At 37.0% G+C, this 26,478-nt stretch overlaps 1 protein-coding gene across 2 annotated transcripts in view; it reads left to right on the top strand.

Annotated features, from left to right (window-relative positions):
• LOC118735328 overlaps positions 1 to 24,702 on the top strand; it is a 126,288-nt gene extending 101,586 nt beyond the window's left edge. For both annotated transcript variants that reach the window (XM_036465020.1, XM_036465019.1), the window contains 2 exons: positions 21,668 to 21,961; positions 22,026 to 24,702. In XM_036465020.1, coding sequence (XP_036320913.1) covers positions 21,668 to 21,961; positions 22,026 to 22,388 — 657 coding nt within the window. In that variant the 3' untranslated portion in view covers positions 22,389 to 24,702. The remainder of the gene's footprint in view (positions 1 to 21,667; positions 21,962 to 22,025) is intronic.
• Positions 24,703 to 26,478: the final 1,776 nt, after the last annotated feature.

Genomic DNA, 26,478 nt, shown 5'->3' with positions numbered 1-26,478 from the left:
GACTGAAATGTCTAAACGAGGAAAGGCACATATTTAACAATATTTCAATAAAAAATGTTAATCAAGTACCATAGAACAAACCTTGTGTCAGGTGTATGCATTTCTTTATTAAATTATAAAAAAATATAAATTGAGATCGTTCGTTATTTTTGTTTAAAAGCTATTTCATTCCTCTTTCATATGATACCAAATTTGTTTAATTTGGACAGGCGGTTTGTTTATTATCCGGAAAGGACTTTTATTTCGGAGTAATATTCGCAACAGCCCTGTTCCAAACATACTGAAACTTTCACCTATCTGTAAATACATATCGTTGGCTTAATTCACAGAGGCCCTAACCAACATTTCTTTCGAAACTGCGTTTTTCACAGACGGTACGATGTATTACAATACACCTTCAATAAAAATTTTAAAGTGTTAGTACTAAAAACATCGGAGCTATATGCCACATGCTACTTGTTTTTGATACTTATGTTATAATGTTTTTTGCTTCTCCTGTAAAATAAAAATTTGTTGGTTAGCGCCTTTGTGAATTATAGTATATGTATAAGTACTTCTTCGGTGCATGTGTTAGTGTGTGAACTCCTTCTAAATGCCCGAAACGATTTTAATGATTTTTTTTTATGTGTTTGAGCGGGTCCATGTATAACTTAGGTTCACAACTTGAAACGTCAGGTAGCGCTGTAGTCGAGTTATTACTAAAAATCGTATTTAGCGTCTGATTTGGCTCATATTCGAGATATATATTGGTAACGGTAGGGGCAATATGTACTATTGCACAGAAAGAGCTGCAAGGTGTCGCTGGAGTCGAGTTATTGGTAAAATTCATCAAGTGGAGTCACTCGGAGACACCAAGGATCAAAGCTGAATTGCCACCGTTAAATCAACCACCAGAACCATTGCGGTCCTTGCTTTACGGCGACTAAACAGAATACAGAATTCTTGATAAATGCCAACAAATGCAACTCTAAGAAATCTAAGGTATTTCGTCTAAATAAGTCTATGATGCTTTCCATTTCCAGACAACCGGTCAGGAGGGAGCATGGTTCTTAATTTCGACCAAACTCAAATACATTGTTTGCTGGTCCAAATAATGAGACATGTATTTTTTCTTTTGGCTCCGAAAATTTTTTCGGCCGAATTAAACGCGATTTTGTTTTTCAGGCAAAATCGATTATTCGAATTGACAGTGAGAATTTTTTTTTTAAATGCCCATAACTTTGTCAAAATTTAATAGATTCCAACAATGTTTTTACTCAAATGTCAGTAATTCTTGTCACTTCAAGATAGAGTGATATAATTATTGATTTTCATTATTTAAAATTTTTTATTTAACAATAAACAAAAAGTCCAAATTTTTTTCTTAATTTAATTTCTCAAAAAGTGTATTTTTTTTCTCTCAAATGGAAAGCATCCTATGTATATTGGATTTCTGTGGACTAATGATACTCCCCCATTTTGTAATTGCCACCAACTGAACTATAAAGATTCAAGGACGATTCACTATCGAACCAGATCATTGTTGTCACAAGAACTTCTTCACGGACATAACTCTTAATAGGTTATTTAAGATGGCAATGAAGGATATGCCTTCTGACGACCACAAAACCAAACGTGAACATGCATTTTTGGTGAAAACATTGGACGAAATGTAATGATGTTTACAGATATCCCATTGAAAACTTTGTCAAAAAGCTGCAACTAACTTTACAGTGGACCTTATTTTCACTATGACTACGGGCCAATCACTTTAATCCTATTTTTAGCTAATTTAGAAAAGTTAAATTAAATCAAGTTAGGGAACTTCCTATTCTTCTTAAACGGAATCGCTATATCTATAAATTATTTTATACTTTTTAGTTCTTGTTGTAATAAAATCGTTGTTGTTAGTTTTTTAACTATAATTTTTTCTGAGTGTAAGCTCAGGATTTTAGTAAACTGAGTTTGTTCGCACTACTTATGTATATATGTATATAAAAAGTGTGCATTAAGGCATTCGGAAATTAATGCAATAGAGTAGGCTACATTTTTCGAAAGAAATTTATAATATAAGATAACTTCGAAAAATAAAGCGGGAACGAAAAGTTTTATTTCGTTTTCAAAGACAATACTTTAACAAAAATCTACTAAAACTAACAAACATTTTACCAACCCAAATTTTTTCTGCCAATTTTGGTAATAATTTACCAAAGTGGCAACCCTGATTGGAAGCAAATAAAAATTGTTGCAACCACTAGCGCACACAAGGGGTGGGTTTTGGGGTTCAAACCCCCCCTAAAGCTAATAACCTCTAATACAAACTGTATCTTAAAGCTTAGAATCCAGCTCTCAAGGAAATTATAAGAAATATTTATTATAATTTCTGTTGCTTGAAAAAGCGCTTTGCTTTTGCTGTAAATTTTCATGAGGAAATGAATATACGACCATTTTTTTCTTGAGAGCTGCAAACTGATTTAAGAAATTTTGGTAGAAGAAAATTTCTTTTCCATTTCTCGTCCGTCGTTTTATATGAATTTTTCGTTTTTCTTGAGAGTTCAGTTAATTTTTTCGGTATTCGAAATATTAAAAAAAGTTAGAAATCGTGAAAAATCACCATCTCTGTCGAAAGCCAGAAACCAGAAATCGGAAAAAGGAACATAAAAGTGCAAAAATCCATGGAATCAATAAATTTATTTTTACTGAGTCTTATTTAAAATTTTTTCTTAGGTACTTTTGAAAGTTGAGCGCATCTTGAGTTTATAGCACTTTTTATTAAACAAGTAGTTTTTAAGGAAAGAACACAACGGACTTCAATTCTTATATTCAAATTTAGGGGTACCGTTAATTTCTTCATGATCCAATCATCGGATCTCTAAACCAAATTACGGGACGAACCTTGAGGTACCATCTTTCTACAAAAAAATGATTATTGAAATCGGTTCACGTGGTCCAAAGTTACGTATTCCGGCGAATTGATAACCTCCCCTTTTTTAAAGTCGGTTAAAAGTGTTTGAGTTCTGTTAATCTTATGTAAATAAAGTGCAGTTTATGAATTTTAAAACGTTTATTTATTTATTACATACTGTACATAAAACTTGCATAAATATATTTTAAAGAGCGTATTATCTGAAGAAAATTTTCAGTATTTTCCGGTGATATATCTTCAGAAATATAAAACCCCCCCTAAAATATATTCCTGGGTGCGCCCCTGGTTGCAACTTTCACGCTTTCCGAGCTGTTTCGGTAATTAGAGCGTATAAATAAGTTACTCTCTCACAAGTGTCAAAAATGTGTCAACCAGCAAATCAGCTCTAAACAATATATGTATATATATATATCGAATAAAAATATAAAATAACTAAATTTTTTGAAACTTCTGTGGTATTTTCTATTTCCGCAACAGCTGTTATGGCAATTTAACTTTTTGCACATTTGAGTAGTCCACTTGCAAAGTGCGCTATGTAAATTTTTTAAAATTTTTAGTTTTTGGAGGATTACGTGCCAGTATTTATAGTAATTTCATGTCCACTACAACACAGTGCAAAATCTTTTTATATTCTGAATTAAATAGCATCAAATGTTAACCCTTCTTCCAAAAGTCGCTATCACACTTATTTATAAACTTTCAAAACTATACATCTTCTGATGAACTTAGAAAACTGCTTTAGGTCGTATAGACTGTTACTGTTATCTTATGTCATGTTATGTTATGTTACAATTTTATAAGGCTCTTATTTATCCAAATTTTTAGGTAATAATAAAAAAGATTCAATTTAAATGTTACTTGTTGTCGTAGTCGTTTTTTCAAATTTATGGCTTTCTATTATAAAATCACATAACGCTGTTTGCAAGTGGACTACTCATTTGTGCCCGGAAAAAAATCCGGGCTCTTTCGGGCACGAAGAAGAAGACATTTACGATCCAAAAGTGGAACGTATTCGCGCTCTTTTACCCATTTTTATTGCGTGGGGAACGCTTTCTGGGCTGTTTTGTGCACCCGCGGGATCACGCGGGCTCGTGTGGAACAAACCTATTGATCCATCCTTTGCAAGGCTCAGTAATCAGCGGTTATGCTGCTGAGTTGGGCGAATGTCCAAAAGCTGTTATTCGATAGCTTGCTTTGTATGGAAAAGGGTTTCACATGCAAATAGATTTTAAAAATTTAGATTTTTTTTTGAGAATAAATTAAAAATACTTGACATTTTCGAGGCCAAATAATTTGAAAAAATCAAATCAGCTGCTCTTCTGATACTACCTGTCCAATGTACCTTGATACGAGCATTTTTTTCTTGAGAGCTGCAAATTGATTTAAGAAATTTTGATAGAAGAAAATTTCTTTTCCAGTTATTGTGCGTAATTTTATATGAATTTTTGGTTTTCCTTGAGAGCTCTCAAAAGTTTACCACTGATATGTATCTGCTTAAAAAGGAATCGAAAATTTAATTTGCCAACCTCGAAAATGAGCTACGTAATAAAAATACAAGTTCAGTTAATTTTTTTAGTATTCGAAATATTAAAAGAATGAGGCAATCGTTAAAAGTCACCATCTCTATCAAAACTAGAAACCAGAAATCGAGGAAAATGAACATAAAATATTCATTTTAAACTTTTTTTTTTATTAATTTTGTGAGTCGAGCGCATCTTGTGTGTATAGAACTTTTTATTAAATAAGTAATTTTCAAGCAAAAAACACAACCGACTTCAGTTCTCACATGCAACTTTAGGAGTACCGTACATTTTTTCATGGTCCAATGATCGGATAAACCAAATTACGGGACGACCCTTTCCGATAAAAAAAGAATTATTGAAATCGGTTCACGTAGTCCAAAGTTATGCGGTGGCATACATAAAAGAAGAAAAAATCACTTGACGAATTGATAACCTCCCTTTTTTTGAAGTCGGTTAAAAATTTTGGAATTCTTTATAAATCTTATGTAAATAAAATTCAATTTATGAAATTTTAAAAGGTTTATTTATTTATTACATACTGTACATAAAACTTGCATAAACGTATTTTAAAGAGCGTATTATCTGAAGCGATTATTCAGTATTTTCTGACGATTAACCTTTAGAAGTATAGATCCCCCCAAATATATTCCTGGGTGCGCCCCTGTGTGCAGCTAATCTTACTAAATAATTGTAAAAATAATTGCATAACAAATAGATTTTTGATGTACATTACACAATTAATACGAGTATTTCACTTTCCTTTGGTTTTACATTCAATTTCAGAAAAAAATATTTTTTTTATAATTTTTTTGAAGTAAACAATCACATTTTCATCTTTCCAAAGAATATGGTAGCTTTCATATAAAGAAGATATCACAAGCATTTTACAATTTATGTGAAATGGGAGCAGTGGCTAAGAAGAAGAAGTGAAACTACCCTTAAATAATTGTATCATGGCTCATGCTATAAAAAAGCTATGTAAATCAAAATTTCAATTTTTATACAAATCTAGCTTTTACCGGCGGGTTTCACCCCACGTTAGAATTAAAGGGGTCATGTGACTTGTGGTGTCGAAGTTATGGCTGATAAAAAATTCCACCCCTATATTATGTGCCACACCCCCATTTTCAAACTCATTTATATGTACCTTACTATAAGCACCTACCATAGGTATGTCTGCATACCAAATGTCATATTTATGTGACTTAAGGTTCCGATGTTATACCTGAAAAAAAATTCCCGCCTTTGGGATGTGCCACACCCCCTTTTACAAACCAATTTATATATTACTAGCTTTTACCCGCGGATTTCATCGTGCGCTTTTTACAAATATGAAAAATAATTTAATGATGTAAGATTTTATTTCTGTGCCCATTTCGTTATTTTTTAAGCGAGTTAAGGTATTTAAGCCGTTTAAAACTATGAAATTATAAAATCTCGTCTGCGCGCTAGGCATACGAAAGATATCAATCCCTCTAAGTTTACCTTAAATGGTTCCAGGTATACGACGCGTGAACGTGTAACCTTCTTGGAGGTGCCACGGCGGGTTCTAATATTTCCAACTCAAATTTAGTAACCTGGCCTTGATACCACTTCTCATTATTGTAGCAAATGCCTCAAGAGAGCTTTAGATTATAAGGCCGAACCCGGCTCTCCCTTTTCCATTTAATGAAATTTATTCTGTCAGTACGGCACTTATAAAATAAATCTAGATAACAAATTTAAAATACTTCGAGAGATTTTCTATCCTTCCAGAGATATGTATTAAAAAGATTTTAGTATGTATGGGAGGCGACATGCCTTCTTTTTTAATAACTCACATTTTTTCCATGAGCAATTGATACATTTTGTATACACAACTCCATACCAAGTTCCAGTATTCTTCCACAAACACTTCCAGGGATATGTGGCAAGAAAAAGTAAAATTGTACTGGAAGTGCCACGCCCCTTTTTCTTATAACCCCTTCTTCCATGAATTTAGAATTGATTTTACATACCCCAGTACCAAGTCCCAGTACTCTACCATGAACACCTCTAGAGATAAGCAGTATAAAACAGTAAATTTGTACGGGAGGAACCATGTCCCCTTTTCGAATAACGCAAATTTTTCTCCATGAGTATGGAATTAACTTTGTATACACATCTCGGTGCCAAGTTTCAGTCCTCTGCAATAAACACCTCCAGAGATATGCAGCTTAGAAAAATCAATTTGCATGGGAGTTGCCACACACATTTGAAGAGATATGCAATATGAAACTTTCAGTCAGTATGGGAGGTGCTGCACCTCTTTTCCAAAAAACGTCCATTTTTCTCCGTGAATATGAACATGATTTCATACAGTGTTGGCAAACTGTTAATCTGATTAACGATTAAAAGGTGGCAATTCTTAAAAAAGTAGCCTATTTTCTAGTCTAGGTTAGGTTAGGTTAGGTTGAAGTGGCTGCTAGGCCCAGAGGGCGCCAGCACACTTAGGCCCGATCAGGGCCCATTGTGATACCACATGGATCCAAAGAAAACCCCTATTCCTTAAACCAGTTTGTGGAGTCTGCAAACCTTAGCAACTGCCGTATTCCAAACTTAGCAGTCGCGCTTAGATCGTCTAGAAGACCTATACCTAGGAATTTCTGTCTTTTCCTGCCCAGTGCTGGGCAATCGCAGAGTAAGTGCCTTATTGATTCAGGCTCTTCTTCGTCATGGCAGCTCCTGCAGTAGTCGTTGTGACTAACCCCGAGGCGTTCTGCGTGCCTTCCTATCAAAATATGTCCTGTGAGCAGACCAATGGCCAGTGACATATCGCCTTTATTGAGAGTGAGAATTTCTCTCGATCTCCGTACATCCCATTTTGGCCATGTAAGCTTCGTTGTATTACAGTTTTCAGTGCGCTCCCATCTGGAGGCCGCTTCTTCAAGGAAGTTCTCCCTTAGTAAGAGCTTGCAGGAAGCGAGTGGCATACCCACCCTCTTCCAGGCTGGTGAAAGTGGAGAGGAAGTACCCGCCCTTGCAAGCTCGTCTGCCTTCTCATTTCCTGGTATGTCACTGTGCACCGGTACCCATACCAGGTGCAAAGCGAACTGCTCTGCCATCACGTTAAGTGATTTGCGGCAGTTGGCAACTGTTTCCGAATTTACAGTGACAGAGTCAAGCGCCATAAGGGCCGCCTGGCTGTCTGAGTATATATATATTTCCGTAGTGGCGATAACAGCTAGTTTTAGGCTGTCAACGGCTTCTTGTATGGCTGCCAATTCGGCTTGAAAGACACTACAGTGGTCAGGTAGTCGGAATGATCTTTTTATTCCCAATTTCTCCGAGTAGACGCCTCCTCCTACCCTATTTTCTAGTTTGGAGCCGTCCGTGTAGAATCTTATGGCATCTTTAGACCCCGGAACTCTTTCGAGCCATGATTCCCTGCTAGGTAGCATTACGCTATAACCTTTAGTGAAAGTGAGCCTTGGTACACAGTAGTCCTTTGTACTCGGTAGTTGTCGGTTTCTCAGAATTGTAGTGTGACCACAGCGAGCCACTTTCCAGCTTTTAAGCCCCTGTAGTCTTAGGGCTGCAAACGCAGCGTATTGTCGTCCCATGATATCTATGGGTATGATGTTGAGGATCGTGTTCATTGCCATAGTAGGTGTTGTGCGGAGAGCACCACTAATGCAGATCAGGGCCGTTCTCTCCACTTTTTGTAATTTAATAATGTTTACTTTCTTCTCCAGCACTGGCCACCATACCACTACCCCGTACAGAAGTATGGGCCTCACCACGACGGTGTATATCCAGTGCACTAGCTTCGGGGTTAAACCCCATTTTTGGCCGATTGCTCTCCTGCAGCTGTATAGGGCAACCGTGGCCTTCCGCACCCGCTCTTCGGTGTTTTGAATCCAGCTTAATTTTCTATCTAGGACTATCCCCAGGTATTTAGCGGATTCGCTTAATTTTAGTGTGGTCTGTGCCAGCCTTGGTGTTATCAATGGGGGGATTTTGTACCTTCTTGTGAACAGTACAAGTTCTGTCTTGCTTGGGTTTACCCCTAGCCCGTTATTTTTTGTCCAACTCTCGACTTCCTTCAGTTTTACCTGCATAATGTCACATAGAGTCTGTGGAAATTTCCCACTTACTGTTAGTGCAAGATCATCCGCATACGCAATAACCTTACAGCCACCCCCCTCCATGCCACACAGCAGTGAGTTTACCGCTGCGACCCATAAAAGAGGGGATAGGACTCCCCCTTGCGGGGTGCCCCTCTCTAAGAACCTGGTCAATGATACCCCCGCCAGCTCCGCCCGGACCACCCTGCATCGCAGCATTTGGTTTACGAGCGCAACTAAGCGCGAGTCGATGCCCAGGCCCGCCAGTGCTGCCGTTATGGCGCCCGGCATGATGTTGTTAAAGGCGCCCTCTATATCCAGGAAGGCTGCTAGCGTATATTCTTTGATGTCTAGTGATCTCTCTATATACGACACTATTTCATGTAGCGCCGTTTCTGTAGATCTACCTTTCGTATAAGCATGTTGTGTGGTAGAGAGTCTGTCACCAACCGACTCTCTGATACGGACCTCCACCAGTCTCTCCATAACCTTCAGTTGAAATGACGACAAGGTGATGGGCCTGAAATCCTTTGGGTTATTGTGAGACACCTTCCCTGCCTTGGGGATGAACACCACTCCTGATTCCCTCCACTTTCTAGGGATATGGTTAAGAGCTAATACTCCCCTAATTATAGCGTGTAGCCACGCTGAGCTTAGCTGAAGTGTTTGCTGCAGCTGTATGGGGGCAATGCCATCCGGACCTGCTGATTTATAGGGCTTAAATGTCCCAATAGACCAGATGACCTTTTCCCTAGTGAGGAAATCTCCAGTGACCGAAAGATCTCCAGTTAGATGTGGCTGTACCGGCATGCTATCCGTGGCACCCGGGAAGTGTGTGCAAAGAAGCAGATCCAGTGATTCCTCCTCGGTCTCTGTCCAGGAGCCGTCAGGTCTTTGCAAGCATCCTGGGGCTTTCTGGGCAGTACCTGAGAGTATCTTTCTGAGCCTGCCTGCCTCTGAGATAGACTCCACCCCATTGCAGAAGTCTTTCCATGAGGTTCTTTTCGACCTTCTTAGGAGCTTCTTGTACTCCCGTAACGCTGTCTTGTAGGTCTCCCAATGTCCCTCGCTACCAGACGCAGTAGCCTGATTGAAGGTTTTCCTGCAGTTCTTGCGTGAAATCCTGATTTCTTCATTCCACCAGGGTGGCTTTTTCCTACCCCGGTGCTGCTTTTTGGGGCATGCAATGTCTATTGCCTTTCTGCAGGCCCCCGTAAAATGGTCGACAAGATATTCCAGCTCCTCTAGGTTTGCTGGAGTAGCCGGCTCTCTATCTTGTGGCAAAAGCCTATCCAGCTCTTTCCGATACCTATGCCAGTTGGCATTTCGCAAGTTTCTAGTTAGAGGAGCCTTGGGCGTTTCCCCTAATACCTCGAATTGGATATATCGGTGGTCGGAAAAGGAGTGCTCCTCAAGCACCTTCCACTTCCCGACCAGACATTCCGCATTCTCAGAGATAAGGGTAACGTCCAGAACTTCCCTTCGGGATTTTGTAATAAAAGTGGGATCATTCCCCCTATTCGCAATAACAAGCTTAGAACTAAGTATGAAAACAAAAAGTGACTCACCCCGTTCGTTATCATCGGAGCTGCCCCAGGTGTGATGGTGGGCATTCGCGTCACCTCCCAAAATTAGCGCCTCTCTCGTGCTGGCCACTAGGTCTTTAATGCAGGTAGTTGGCACCTCCTTGTCATGCGCTAGGTACATGGATGCCATCTTAATTGGTCGTCCGTTTGCACTTAGACTGACCGCTGTTGTGTCCTCGTCGCTAAATTGTGGAAGAAAGAGACACTTTAGTGTGATACTTATCAATATGCACGTCCTTGGTTTCCCCGTTGAGGCTCCACTTACCAGTCTGTAGCCCGGCGCTTTCAGCCCACAAATGTTTTGTCCCACCACCCAAGGTTCTTGGATTAGGACGATGTCGGCTGCCCCTTTAGCTGTTAGACGGAGCAGCAGTGCAGCTGAAGCTGCTTTACAGTGGTGAAGGTTAATCTGCAGTACCTTCACCATCTTGGCCGTTATCGCCCACGTCGCCTATTAGGGTGGAGTTGACCGCGTCTTCCGACATCTCGATCAACTCCTCCTCCGTATAAAGCCGAAGCATGCGTCCGACCCCCAGCGAAGACGTCGATGAGGCATAACCCCCGGTCAGGTCGTCCATCGGATCAACCTGCTCGGATTCTTCCTCCATCTCCACGTCGCTGTTGGCCTCTTCCGGCTCTACCTCCGCGATCAGGTTCCTCGCTGCGTTTACGTCGTTGCTGTAGACCTTAATTTTGGCCATGTCACAGCCGTAACGTATGACCCCGCTCTTTTGCTCCAACAACTCTATGGAGTCCTTATTTAGAAGCAGGACAACCTGCATCGTCGCTTTACCGCTTTCGTTGATTTTGACCACCTTCCAATTATCGGTAGGTAGCTCCGGATTATAGAGCCTTATGGTTTGGAGGATCCTTTCTGGCTCCGCTGGCTTGCAAGGCAACCATGCTCTCGCTCTCGGTCGCACCGGTAGGTCCTTGAAGTCGACCGCCCTGAGCTTCGCACCAGGGTAGACTTCTCCAATACCTGCAACTGTTTTCTTGTAGATCTCCGCTGATCTGGCATCCTCGCATGCTATAACGCGGATGTTATTTTGGAACCACCCCGCTCCCTTGCAGGTTGGCGGAGGTCCCGGATTCTCCAACATAATGTTGATAGCAATGTCGGCCATCGCGGCCTTAACCCACTTCCATTGCTGCCTCAGGGTGAGGCTGTCTTCATTGCTCTCATCGATGACGCCGAGCAGGATCTGCTCCTTGGCTACTTCAGCAAAAGAAGGCCCCTGCGTTCTGACCCTCTTTGCGTATTGGTTGGGCGTATTTTCCCCCGATCTATTGCGCTTACTGGAGGGCGCCTGCGGCTGCTTCTCCTCCGGCTTGCGGTAGTCGGGCAGGACTGCCTTTGCCCAGTCGATTTCTGTGAGGATCTCCTTCACATGCTCTTCTTTCGCCTTGCTACACAGGTCAGGCGTTGCGGTGAATCTTTGCAGGATTCGAGCAGCCAGCTTCCTCTGCCGATAGCCCGCTGCAGCTGGTTCTGGCCTCTGGTCAGGCCTCGTGAAGGCCGTGGGTGTCGCGGGAGGACCGCCCGGGGCCTGCGCCCCAGATTCAGCCTTATCCCCGGCTGCAATCTGCATGCCAGGTTGGCGTCCACTGGTGCCAGGAGTTTCCCGGGGTGGACTCCTTTGAGCAGCCCCACCGCCACTTTCCATCGTTTTTGCGAGAGCTTGGCCCGGTTTCACCATTGGCCTTGGTTTCCCGCTATTTGTCACCGCACTACGGCTGGTGGAGGTACTCTGCATCGCTTGAGCTCCTTGTTTAGTGGGCCGAGACCCTTCCGACGCTTTAAGGGGGCCGGTCCCTTTAAACATTGTTTTTGATGTTGTTGTTGCTGTTTTTGTTGTTGTTAATTGTTTCTTTTCCATAATAGATCCCACGGGCTGCGGAGAAAGGGGTTCGTCCAGGTAAGGCCTACTTACATCCTGGGTGTGGCCGCCTCCCAGAGGGCTCCGTTCGCGACTGGGCTATTTAGGGGCCCCCAGCCTGGCCGATCCTCGGTACGGTGCGCGTGACGCCTTGATCCAGCCCCTTCTAGTCTATGTCATAAGCTATCTGTGTGCAAACTTTCATGCGAATTAGTTCAGTCATTTACGCGTATTAGTTTAATTAATATTTCCTAATACGTGATAACTCTTAAAATAGTAGCCTATTTTCCAACACAGGTCATAAGCTATCTCTGTGCGAAATGTCATGCAAATCTGTTCAGTCGTTTCCGCGTATTAATTCAATTAAAACTTTTTTAACAGGTGGCAACTCTTCAAAAAAATTAGCCTATTTTCCACTGTAGGTCATAAGCTATCTGCTTGCAAAATTTCATGCAAATCCGTTCAGACTTTTCCGCGTATTAATTTAATTAAACTTTTTTAGCAGGTGGTAACTCTTAAAAAAAGTAGCCCATTTTTCAACCTAGCTCATAAGCTACATATCTGTGTGAAAACTTCCATGTAAATCAGTTCATTCATTTCCGCGTATTAATTAAATTAAACATTTCTAGCAGGTGGCAACTCTTAAAACAAGTAGCCTACTTTCTAACCTAGCTATCTGTGTGCAAAATTTCATGCAAATCCGTTAGGTCGTTTCCGCGTATTAATTAAATTAAATTTTTTTAACAGGTGGCAACTCTTCAAAAAAATTAGCCTATTTCCCACTGTAGGTCATAAGCTATCTTGCTAACCTAGCTATCTGTGTGCAAAATTTCATGCAAATCCATTTAGTCGTTTCCGCGTATTAATTTAATGAAACTTTTTTAACAGGTGGCAACTCTTAATAAAAGTAGCCTATTTTCCAATCTATGTCATAAGCTATCAGTGTGCAAATTTGCATGCAAATCCATTCTGTCGTTCCCGCATATTAAATAAATTAAACTTTTTTAACAGGTGGCAACTCTTAAAAAAATAGCCTATTAACCAATCTGGCCCATAAGCTATCTGCGTACAAAATTTCATGCAAATCCATCCAGTCGTTTCCGCGTGATGATTTCCCAAACATCCAAACATACAAACTTTCGCATTTATGATATTAGTAAGAGTAAGATAAGATAAGATACCTACTACAAGCACCTACCATATATAAAAGAAAGTTTATTTTCTTTTTCGTAAATAGCTTTTTGCAAATAGCTTACGTGTAAACGTAGTAGGTATAATATGGTAATTAATTTTAATTTCATGGTAAATATTTAATTCGGATAATTTCAAAATCGGCTTAAATGATGAGTGAAAACAGCAACGCTGGACCGCACTGTGGGCAAAATTTACGTTTCTCTGCTGGCTGGGGTAGTTAACTTTTACAATTTCGAACAAATGTAGTGCTAACTTGACCGAAGTGCCCTTGTCACCTGCAGCTGACCCAAATTTTTCGGAAGCATTAACAATGTTTACTCATTGTACGTACTTCATAGTCTGAAAATATATTACTATTACTTAACTAAGCTATAATAATACAATTAATCGCCTCACGCTTGCACTTGTTTAATTCACCACACAATGGTTGCCAAGTATTTTTAATAAATGTCAGATTTAGGCGGAGAGAGGTTCCACGCGATTAACTTACTAAGGGTAGAAAAGGAATGGGCATTGCTTAAATATGTACATGTTTATGCATATTACACGTGTCTCTGCATTACAAAAAAAGGTTCGGGTTGGGTTCCGATTATTGTAGGTTAGTTTGAGGCTCAATAGTACAAAAAAACTAAGGGGGCGTTGCAAAATTACGCATACCAGTTATTATCATATTTTTAAACCGGTCATGCTCACGATTGACACAGAATTCAGACAAAATATTTTGAGGGAGGCTAAACAATAGAAAAACGTAGCTCATTCGCTTGCGGTAATACACACCTTTTTTGTGACGCATCCAAATGTAAATGTACAGGTACTTAAGTGTAGGCGCAAGCAATTTGACTGACGTGGGTATGGTAGGTAGTACTACTCACCTGAAATTTTTAAAGGTGGGCAATTACCCACCTGAAATTTTTTTTAGAAGAAAAACAAGCCCAAATGAAAATTCTGTTCTAACCACACCTGAAGAGTATTTTCGGAAGGTATGTATATTATGGCTGCATTTCTTTATTCATTCTGAACGTTTGGAATAAACTTTTTTGTTTACTTATTATTTAGAACGTTCCTGACGCATCCTATGAAATTTTTGTCAAAGTTATTTGCTCCCTGACAAGTAGATTTGATACTGAATCGGCAACGTTTTATACAACTTTGGAAAAGTTCGATTTTGGTGAGAGAGTAGATTTGAGGTAAATGGCACGTTTTATAATGGTGATTTTGACGAATGCAAACTCAATAACGATAAAGATATGGCCCTGTGCATAATGAGGCGCACAGAGCAAAATCCAAGATCCGTGAAAGATGTTTTTCAATTTTCGCGTGAAATGGTGTGTGGGACTTGTTCCTGCATTCGTACGCTTCATTATATTACTTGTTACAATTCCAGGGCCGTCATGCTCTAACGAGAGGAGCTTTTATGTTTTGCGCAAGATCAAAAATTATTTGTGCTCGACAATGCACAAAAAACGGCTCAACCATGTAGCAATATTGCATTCTTATCCATGAACTCATTTCCCGAAATTCAAAACTAATGGCCGTGTTTTCACTGCAGAAATAAAACTTTTTAAAAATTTGATTAAATGATAATTTCCATGAAATATATACATATTAGAGCTCGGGCAATTCGGTTAATCGATTAACCGAATTATTCGAATCTGACTGAAGTCGACTACTGTTAATCGGTTAGCAATATTCGAGTAGTCGAAAGCTGTCGGCTATTCGGATAACCGTTCACTTTAGATTAATCGAATATTTTAAGTTCGAGTTTTTTTTTGCATTTACAGATACATATACATATATGAAAAGTCTTGTTACATTCGTAGTACATATATAAGATGGCATGTGCAAAATTAAGGCAAACTTTTTTTGCAAGAATGTGCGCTAATTATTGAAATGTTATTGCGAAATATTTTAGAGACAATGGCTAAAGCAATACCTACCTCTCATTTTCTCGATTTTTGTTATGGATTTTTGTTAAATGGTTGTTCAGTGAGGATGTGGAGGAGGTGTAGCACAAAACTGCACCACATATGGAACATGTTACTTCCTTTTCGTCATTTGTTTTTTCGAAAAAATCCCAAACCCAGCACCTTTTGCGTCCGCTCATTTTTTGAATCTGAATATACATACATATGTGTGCATGTATATATTTAAATAAATTTTTTTTCATTTGTCAAAGAAATTTCAATGAAAGTTCGGTTGCTGAAATTCGATTTGCTACAATGCTCGAGTAGTCGAAGCAAAGCAACTATTCGAATAATCGAAGGCGGTCGACTATTCGAATACAATTAACCGACTAATAAGCATGCGAACGGTTACGAATCGAATAATCGGTTAACCGATTAGTCGAATAGTCGGATAATTTTACGAGCCCTAATACATATGTACATGGTATGTATGAAAAATAAAGGTATTATACACGAAACAATAAGTTTTTCTAACGAAATCTGTTAACCTTCTCAATTAGATCGGCAACGAATATTTTTTTTACCTGTATACTCTTGCCACCAGCAGAACTACCCACCCGGACACAGGGCGTTTCGCCGCCCCTGTATTCAAACATCCAGGCATACATATATGCCTGGGTAATAAGCATTTGTAATCTTTTGAATAAACAAAGGAAATATAAATAAAATTATAGCTTAAAAAACTAAAACCTCCCTATTATAATTGCCATTCGTGCTGTCATCAGGTATGTAACTTGAGAATAGAAATCGCTGCATCTTTTAGGCGCATCAATATTACATAGTTACATCCCGAGCTAATAAAAGGAAGGTAAGAATAATAATAAAAAAATGTACACTTGTACCAATACATACATACAGTCCACTAATTCATAGGTTCTTAAACTTTTAAGATGTGGAACCCTTACTAAACACCATTAATTTTATGGAACCCCACATCAAATTACTAAAAATCAAAGGCATTGCAATTTATATACATATGAATAAAAACTTTTACTAGAAATAGTATACATACTTTAAATTTTGATGTAAGGAATGAAATTGTTTCACTGTTGTTAATTATTGTATAAAAAAGTAATTTTTAAGCAAAAAACAAAAACGACTTCAATTCTCATACACAAATTTTGGATTATCGTTAATTTCTCCATGATCCGATGATCAGATTTATACCAAAATAATATGGGACGACCTGTGAGGTAACACCTTTCCTTTAAAAAAATTGTGGAAATCGGCTAACGTGGTCCAAAGTTATGCTGTAACATACATAAAAAAATAAAAAATAAATATTTCGACGAATTGATAACCTTTCTCTTGTGAAGTCGGTTAAATAGTAGTTCGGTATAATGTCTGAAAATTGTATGCGCTTCTCTGGGGTAGCATCTAATTTCGACCTGGATTTGTTTTTTGTATAAGTGTAAGCTGAAAACTCTGTTCACAGAGTACGTTAAGATGGCCTTTTTAGCGACTTCATGATATTTAATGTGTTTAATGTGTTTTAATGTCGAAGTACTCTGAAGATCTATGAATGCTTCGTAAATGGATTTTGTACCAAACCAATATTACTACTACCATCCGAAAAATAATCTGACGAAGATTTCAGGTGATTTATCAAATGCCCAGTTATGACATTTCACATTTCATTTGGTAATTCATCGCGTTCCTTGTAGAAAGTTGTATACAACACTTTGGCTACAGCGGCCAACAACACACACAAGTAGAAAAAATAGCAAGCTGTCAAGCGCAAGCTCAACGCTCTTACATTCACACTAAAAGCGCAGTTAGTCAACGACGTAGCGTAAACGTAGGTTGACGTACGTAGCAGCATATCAAATTTACTGTTGATAGAGCGAGAGAGAAGCCTCGGCAATGTCACCGCCATGCGGTGGTGAGTTTTCGTTAACATCCCATAAGGTAGATCGTGTCTGCGTCAACCTACGTCTACGTTACGTCGTTGACTGTTTGAGTTTTAACTACTTGAAAGTAGATCATTGCGTGTCGGTCAAGATGTTTATAAAACTTTTCTTTCTGTGTGCAACTCAAAACGACCGCCGTGCTTATTCATACCAAAATTAATTTCGCGGAACCCCGGAGACTTTTCTACGGAACCCTTGGATTACGCGGAACTCAATTTAAGAAGCTCTGCACTAATTCACACTTAGGCAATAGATGCAACTGCCACATAAGCCGCAGTGCAATATCAATACTTGTATACTATATGCAATGGAAATATATATGCTTTATCCCCAACCTCTGGTGGGGGGGAGTAAAGAATAAAAATAAAAATAAAAGAAGAAGTGGGACGCGGAGAAGAAGTTCTTAGTTGAGAGTTTTTACGAATCTAAACATTTATTAAATACTAGAGTGCCAGTTACTGTCGAAATTCGACAGTTTTTCTAGTTTTAGAAGCCTTGAAGAGGTTTTCTAACATAACACGTAGCAAAACTTATACGGTACAAATTAACTAACCGGAAAATCTTCTGCTAAAACGTAACTAAATTTTTTTTTTATCTGAGAAGGTCTTTGGAGGACTTCGGCAGGACTTGGAATTGAGCCGACACCTTCAAGTTTATCGATAAATTTCAATCATTTGATAAATATCGATAGTTCGATGAATTTCAAGAACACTAAAATTCGATAACTCTACAAAATTCGTTAACTCGACCAATTACGATAACCAATTTCAGTAGATCAATAATTATCGATAGCTCTGTAAGTTGAAAGAACTCAATGCATTACGACACCTCGATAAATTTCGCTAAGTCTATAAATAATGATAATTCAATAAATATCGATAACTTGATACATTTCTTTAACTTGACAAATTTCGTTAATCCCACACGATATCGATAACTATCCGTAAATTTGGACAACTAAGTTTCTGTGTCTATAAATTTCGACAACTCAATAAACATTGATCAGTTTTAATAATTCGATACGTTGCGATAACTTAATAAGCATGGATTAATTTCGATAATTATAAACTTCGATGATTCGATAAATTTCAGTAACCTTTATGGCTGATTCTATTTCGATTCCTATCCGAAAATTTTAACTCCGTTAACCTAATTCTTAATGAGATGAGGTTCGATGACGTGATAAGATGTGACGTGATTTTATGTGATGTGGTAGGATGTCATGTCATATGTTGTCATATCCTCTGATGTCATGTCATATGATGTCATATCATATGATGTCATATCATGTGATGCCACGTCATGTAATGCCATGTCTTGTCATACGATGTCATATCATGTGATGTCAAGTCATGTGATGTCATGCCATATAATGTGATGTCATATCATATAATGTCATGTCACGTGATATCGTGTGATGTGATATCATATTATGTGATGTAATAACGGGTGATGTTTTAAGAGCTTGATACCTTTTTTTTTAAAAAAAACGCATAAAATTTGCAAAATCTCATCGGTTCTTTATTTGAAACGTTAGATTGGTCCATGACATTTACTTTTTGAAGATAATTTCATTTAAATGTTGACCGCGGCTGCGTCTTAGGTGGTCCATTCGGAAAGTCCAATTTTGGGCAACTTTTTCGAGCATTTCGGCCGGAATAGCCCGAATTTCTTCGGAAATGTTGTCTTCCAAAGCTGGAATAGTTGCTGGCTTATTTCTGTAGACTTTAGACTTGACGTAGCCCCACAAAAAATAGTCTAAAGGCGTCAAATCGCATGATCTTGGTGGCCAACTTACCGGTCCATTTCTTGAGATGAATTGTTCTCCGAAGTTTTCCCTCAAAATGGCCATAGAATCGCGAGCTGTGTGGCATGTAGCGCCATCTTGTTGAAACCACATGTCAACCAAGTTCAGTTCTTCCATTTTTGGCAACAAAAAGTTTGTTAGCATCGAACGATAGCGATCGCCATTCACCGTAACGTTGCGTCCAACAGCATCTTTGAAAAAATACGGTCCAATGATTCCACCAGCGTACAAACCACACCAAACAGTGCATTTTTCGGGATGCATGGGCAGTTCTTGAACGGCTTCTGGTTGCTCTTCACTCCAAATGCGGCAATTTTGCTTATTTACGAAGCCATTCAACCAGAAATGAGCCTCATCGCTGAACAAAATTTGTCGATAAAAAAGCGGATTTTCTGCCAACTTTTCTAGGTAATAAAATTCAATGATTTGCAAGCGTTGCTCGTTAGTAAGTCTATTCATGATGAAATGTCAAAGCATACTGAGCATCTTTCTCTTTGACACCATGTCTGAAATCCCACGTGATCTGTCAAATACTAATGCATGAAAATCCTAACCTCAAAAAAATCACCCGTTATCATGTGATGTCTCTTCATATCATAAATGTGATGCGATGTCATTTAATGTGATCACATTCCATGTTCCGATTAGTATGTCGATAACCCTGTTGATAACTGTGTCGATAAAAATACTGATAACAATACCCATAAACATATAGAAAAATACAACGATTGTAAAATCGATTAATTCATCGATAAATACAACAATCATCAGTATCGATTATTGTACGTATCGTTAACAATATAAATGACTAAATCGATAACAAAATCAATTAATTAATCGATTATTGTACGTATCGTTAACAATATAAATGACTAAGTCGATAACAAAATCAATTATTTAATCGATTATTATACCGATAACAATATCCATTATTGTATCGATAACAATATCGACTATTATATTGATTATTATATCGATTACAATAGCGGTTATTTAAGCAATAACAGTATCGATAACAATATCGATTATTTTATCGATAGCAATATCGATAAAAAATCGAGTTTTATATCGATAACAATATCGATCTTCATCCCCATCTTTTTCTTCATATTTATCTTTATTTTTGCATATTCTTCTTCACCTTTACCTTAAAGTATTTAAATTTACTTTGATCTTCGTTTTTTCCTGTACCTCTAGGCATCTTTGTTGCTGTTTTTATTCTCAAACAGCTAAACCGCTCAGAACCATTTCCATGTGCATTATTCCCCTTGAATTTGACAATTTACTCCCAACCAACTGCCGCTAAAGTTTCACTTCATAAATTCAAGAAATGTTCTTACCCTTTCAGTTACCCTAATTCTTATGTATCTGTCATTGTCTCCATTTTCGTCTTTATCTTCACTTTTGTCTTCTTTTTTTTGACTTCATCGTTATCATTTATTTCTTCATCTTCATACTTATCTTTATTTCAAATGTGAAGTGAAACAACATGCGAAACATGTCAAGTTGAACATGTTGCAGCAACATCTATACACAAATACGAAAATGTTTAAACGACGGTTTTGGCCGTAATTTTCAACCAATTGTGAAACCACGGAAAAATGCCTTTCCAACGGTGTTCTTGGTTTTGAAATCGGTTCGGTAGAATCGCCAAACGAACGGAGACAAAATTTATGTTAGCGTATTAATATATAGATTTTTTCTTTATATACAATTTTCTTATTTTATTATTACCTTCCTTTTATTAGCTCGGGATGTAATTATTATTATTTTACCTTCCTTTTATTAGCTCGGGATGTAACTACGTAATATTGATGAGCTTAAAAGATGCAGCGATTTCTATTCTCAAGTTACATACCTGATGACAGTACGAATGGCAATTATAATAGGGAGATTTTAGTTTTTTAAACTATAATTTTATCTTTCCTTACTAATTGTATATGTACATATGTATATGTGTGTATGTATGTATATTTACAAATGATAAAATAATACTATATCTTTATATGTTAAGAATATTGATAAGCAATGTACATATTTTCTATTTCTAGCACCATAAGCGTTGCTTTGCAGCATTGACATTTTAATGTTTCCCGTATGCGCTGCAATTTATGTGTGTTTATAATTTTATCAGTAAATACGTAATCTGATGATGCACTACGACGTATGTAAGTGTATGTATATTTCTATTGCATATATGTAGTATACAAGTATTGATATTGCACTGCGGCTTATGTGGCAGTTGCATCTATTGCCTAAGTGTGAATTAGTGGACTGTATGTATGTATTGGTACAAGTGTAAATTTTTTTATATTTCTTTTGTATATTCAAATGATTACCAATGTTTATTACCCAGGCATATATGTATGTATGTATGCATACATGTTCAAGGATGTTTGAACATATTGCCGAGACCAAAAAATTGATTATTTATATACTGTATATATATTTTTTTTTTAAAGTTCTTACTATATTTAATTTTATTACCCAAGCAGATGTGTATTCGTGTTCATAGATATTTGAACAATGTACAAGTATATAAAACGATTTGCCCATACGGTTGCATTACGACGGTTTAATAATAATATCAGCATATAAGATATGAATATGATCTAAGCTTATAAATGCCCATAATTTAATTAGTTTTCCAATAACAATTTCATTTATCAATCAAAGCTTATCAGCTTTATTTTTATTTGCCTTGGTTTAGTTTATTTGTATAGATAATTATGTGAAATAAAACCACTCGCTCTTAGTGTACCTAATATTCTTACTAATTACATTCAATTTCTTTAAATATGCTATAATTACAGCATACAAAGCGTACCGGTTGGGTACTGCGCAACGTCAGCGACCCTGAATCCATCTCCGGCCACATGTATCGCATGAGCATGATGACGTTCCTATTAGACGGCAGCGAAGGTCTCAATCAGATACGTTGCATGGAATTGGCGCTGGTGCACGATTTGGCGGAGAGTGTTGTCGGCGATTTGACACCGTTCTGTGGCGTTTCTAAGACGGACAAACGTGCAATGGAATTCAAAGCAATGGAAGACATTTGCAAGCTGATTGAACCACGGGGCAAGCGTATCATGGAATTATTCGAGGTATAATGTCATAATGGTTTAAAGTACTTTTATGATGTTTATTTATTGTATTTTTCCCTCGCAGGAGTACGAAGCGGGCGAAAGCGCCGAATCGAAGTTCGTTAAAGACCTTGATCGACTCGATATGATTATGCAGGCATTTGAGTATGAGAAACGTGATAAGTGTCTATTAAAACACCAAGAATTCTTCGATTCCACAGAGGGCAAATTTAATCATCCATTCATTAAGAAGCTCGTTGATGAGATTTATGAGCAGCGGCAGAGCTTAGCGCGCGCTGAAGGCGCTACGCCACCACCACCGGTGGTGGTGCCCGACATAGAAGCATTGCCCAGCGTCAATGGCCAAAGTAGTAGTGGCCACGACGTGGCACCGGCGCAGGCGACCATTGAGGATTCGCCAAAAAGCAATACCAGCGCCTCAAGTTGATTGCGCAGCGTGTAAAAGTGCGTACAACAGCAGAGGCAAGAGCGAACAGCTTATAAGCCATAGAAACTTGTTAGTCACGGAGTTTGACAAAAATAAAGAAATAAAATTCTTTCTTCTAATGGAGCAGAAATCGCTAAAACTTTAGGCGTATATAGATAGCTATTTAGTCTGTGTATAACAATTTACTTTTGTTTTGCACCACACAAACCAAATCAATCTTAATTTTTAGAGCAACTATCATTGTTGTTTCATTATTTTATATTTAAGTGCATGTAGTTTGAATTAACTTTATTATGTACGTGGTAGTAAATAATATTTTATTAACCACAGAATTACCTGTACGCTATGACAAAAGGTTGTAAAGCGAAGAATTTTAATTTTGTTTTTCTTTTGTTGTGTTATAGCGAAGACAGTTAAATATTGTAAACTTATTTAGCGATATAAGTAATTTACTTTTCCATGCCGCAGTTAGAATATTGTAAAAATTAAGCAAACAAACTGAAAAGCCATTTTATCTAAAATAATCTACAGTTTATAGTATCAACAACTAAATAATGAAATAATGAAAAATAAACTTAAAACTAAGAAAAAATAAATCTATATATTTAGCTGAAAGTTTGTGGAAATGGACTTAGCGTTAATCTCCAATTTCTCTTTAGATTCAAAATATTTTTTGCTCTATTCATGCAACGTGTGATAATTGCAATTTCAATTTCAGATTCCATTAAGGAAAGTATTTAGTTGTAGATACTACTTAACCTATGTGCTTTATTATCCACTACTAATTTCTTCCCAGGTAAAATACAATCACCCCTATTGTGAGTGTCGACTAGTAGTAGATAAGCGACTATTAGTCGATTATGGAATATCCATGGTATTTTGAATGTCGTTTTCTCGTTCAATAAGTGAGTGTGAATAGTTTTAGTCGCTCATTATTCTACAAAAAAGAGTTGTGAAAGGATAAAATACTGATAACTTTTCACAGTCGCTTATTGACCAAGAAATGGACATTTACAATACCATGGAAAGTCGGTAATCGGGTAACAGTCCTTTATCTACAATTAGTCGACACTCCCTATAGGGGTGAATATTTTCAACAAATATACAATTTTTGGATGATTAGGAGTAATCATTAAGAGCAGAAAGAGAAATTAGCTACCATTAACATTTGATATTTCCAAATACATATGCATGTACAAAGGTGTATACTGAAAGATTTGTAATTTGAAAGACAGTCGTAGGGTATAAATAAATGCAATGAGAATTAGATGTATAGAAGAGTATAAAAATAAAATAAAAACACAGATATTGTACGCATTTTAAGCTACATACGCATTAAACCACACCAAATTATTTTCTCATCGATGACCATCACCTAACTCTATTTTCATTTGATTTTTTTAAGCACTCCAAAGTTTTTGTTGTAGCTTTAAGTTTGTAAAACATATTATATCGCATGTAACTTAAGTTGAAATCTAGTGCGCTTGATGCCAGCTCATAAACACATCTTAAAAGTTTGACATACGTAACTACGTATTCACACTTCTAAAGAAAAAGTATTTTATTAAAGCGACCCATACGTCTTTTATTTTGAGGTAGTCTGGAAGAAAATGGCTCTAATAACGAATATTAATCAAAAACTTTGTACTTGTGTTAAACTTTAAAAGAAATAAGAGAATTGAAACTCTTAAAACTTGCAATTCGTTTTAAAATATTGTAAATTGGTTCGAGTTTTAATCCAATAGTTCGCTCAATTTCATAAAATGTAATATTTTTGTTCCTAAATTTTAAGCCGAAACACTATATGAATAATCAAACACGAGGAAAAAATTAAATTCGCTAAAACACAACACAAAAAACTGCTTTTGTATTATTTTCTGGCGGGTCAATCTTATTTAGAGTGTGTATATAGTGAGATTGTTGATATTTTCAAAAATATCGTTTTTCGATATATCGAAGTGGCGATATTGAAAAAACCGTCGTATCGATAATACCATTTTGGAAATATCGATATATCGCACTAAAAATCATTTGAAATTTGACAGCATTATTTAAGAATCCTTGTTCAATAATAGTTTAAAATAAAAAGAAGAATAACTTACAGTATGATTTATTTTACATTTTCGAAATGTGAAAAATCTGTTGGCAGACATATATCAATCCTTAAAGCTCAGTTATGCAAGACTTAGACTTGACTTCACTTGTGTGTATGTATTTACACAAAAAAAAGCTTCACTTAGAAATTTGGAGAACTATAGATTTTTGATTTCTAAGTGCAAAGAGAGCCGTGAGATAATAACGCTGTCATTTAAATTTTTATTAAAATCCCTGCAAATATGCCAAGAAAATATAATTTTTTGTATAAATGTAATTCATCTGGCAATCGAAAAACAAACTTTCAAATAAAGACAGAAAGAAATTAAAAAATCACTTTTGAACGCATGAATACATTTATTTTAATTGTAATTTTTTTATCTACATATTTTCAAACCAAACAAATTAAAAGTTAAAAATTTTGCGTGCAAATAAAAGTGCTGAGAATCAAGTAAAGGACAAAAGGTAATAGGTGACACGCTGAGTAATCGTTTCAAAGTTTCTAGGTAAATCAAGTAAAGTCTAAGTCTTGCATAACCCAACCTTTACATGTAAAAACTTTACCTGGCAGATTTCCAACAATTAAAAAATTTAACTATCAGAGTTTTTATCGTAAAATAAACTTAGGTAAATTTTGTAAGGACACATTTTTTAATATATAACGTTATATATTAAGCTGACCAACCACCCTCCCTTGAGGAGGATTGTCCTCCTCAGACGTGATTTCTCCTTCTCAAAAATATTGTCCTTCTCTGTCCTCCTTTTGAGCGAAAATGTCCTCCTTGTCCTCCTTTTCAAGTTTTATAGTTATATTTAAAAAAAAATCGTGCAGAATATTATTATTTCCTAATCGTACACAATCATTATATTTAAAAGGAGTGTGTTAAGTTAAGGAGTAACTTAAATTAAAACAAGTAAGAGCAGCGCTGTCTTCGGCTATGCCGAAGGCTTCATACCTTTCATGAACATCTGCAAATTTTACTTTGACAGATTACTGCTTTTGAATACATCTGCATACATCGATAGAGGAGTTACATACTTATATAAAAAATCGCATCTAAACAATCAGAGGTATGGAAGATATACTTTATATGACACCAATATAAGTGATTTTCACCGCTATGTGATTGGTATGTAAACCGGTAACACAATTTATTGGGTTTAGTTTCGTACATAAAGGAGATATATGGCAAAAACTGGTATCTTAACAATCAGTGCTATAGGAGATAAAGGTTATACAGCATAGATTTTGACGATTTTCTCAGTAGACTTTGTATTATTATTTATAAAATATCTTACGAAATTTATCGGTTTTAGCTGTTCAAATAAAGGAGTTTTACAGTAAAATCCCATATCTGGACAATCAGATGTATGGAAGATATATGCTGTAGTCATCCGATCCTTGTTATTTTCACTGTAAGTATTCTGTTAATAATGAGTGAAAATGGTGCGAAATTTCATGTTCCTAGCTGCATAAATGGAGGAGATATGATAAAAGACCTCATATCTGAACAATCAGTTGTATGGGGGCTGCAGGTTATAGTGACTCGATCTTCGTTATTTTCACTGTAAGTCTTCTGCTGATAATGAGTGAAAACAGCGCGAAATTTCATGGTCCTAGCTACATAAATGGATGAATTTTAACGAAAAATCTCATATCTGAACAATCAGTTGTATGGGAGCTATAGGTTATAGTTATCCGATCTTTTTAATTTTCACTGTAAGTTTTCTGTTGATAATTATTGAAAACAGTGCGGAATTTCCTGTTCCCAGCTATATAAATGGAGGAGTTATAACGAAAAATTTTATATCTGAACAATCAGTTGTATGGGAGCTATAGGTTATAGTGACCCGATCTTTGTAATTTTCACTGTAAGCATTCTGTTGATAATGGGTGCAAGTGCTGCAAAATTTCATGTTCGTAGCTGCATAAATGGAGAAGTTATAACGAAAAATCTCATATCTGAACAATCAGTTGTATGGGAGCTATATGTTA

The sequence above is a fragment of the Rhagoletis pomonella genome, unplaced genomic scaffold (assembly GCF_013731165.1).
Source record: "Rhagoletis pomonella isolate Grant_MI unplaced genomic scaffold, Rhpom_1.0 Rhpom_scaffold_00003, whole genome shotgun sequence".
Classification (NCBI taxonomy): domain Eukaryota; kingdom Metazoa; phylum Arthropoda; class Insecta; order Diptera; family Tephritidae; genus Rhagoletis; species Rhagoletis pomonella.
The sequence above is the reverse complement of the archived record's forward strand: the minus strand, read 5'-3'. Positions and strand labels throughout refer to the sequence as shown.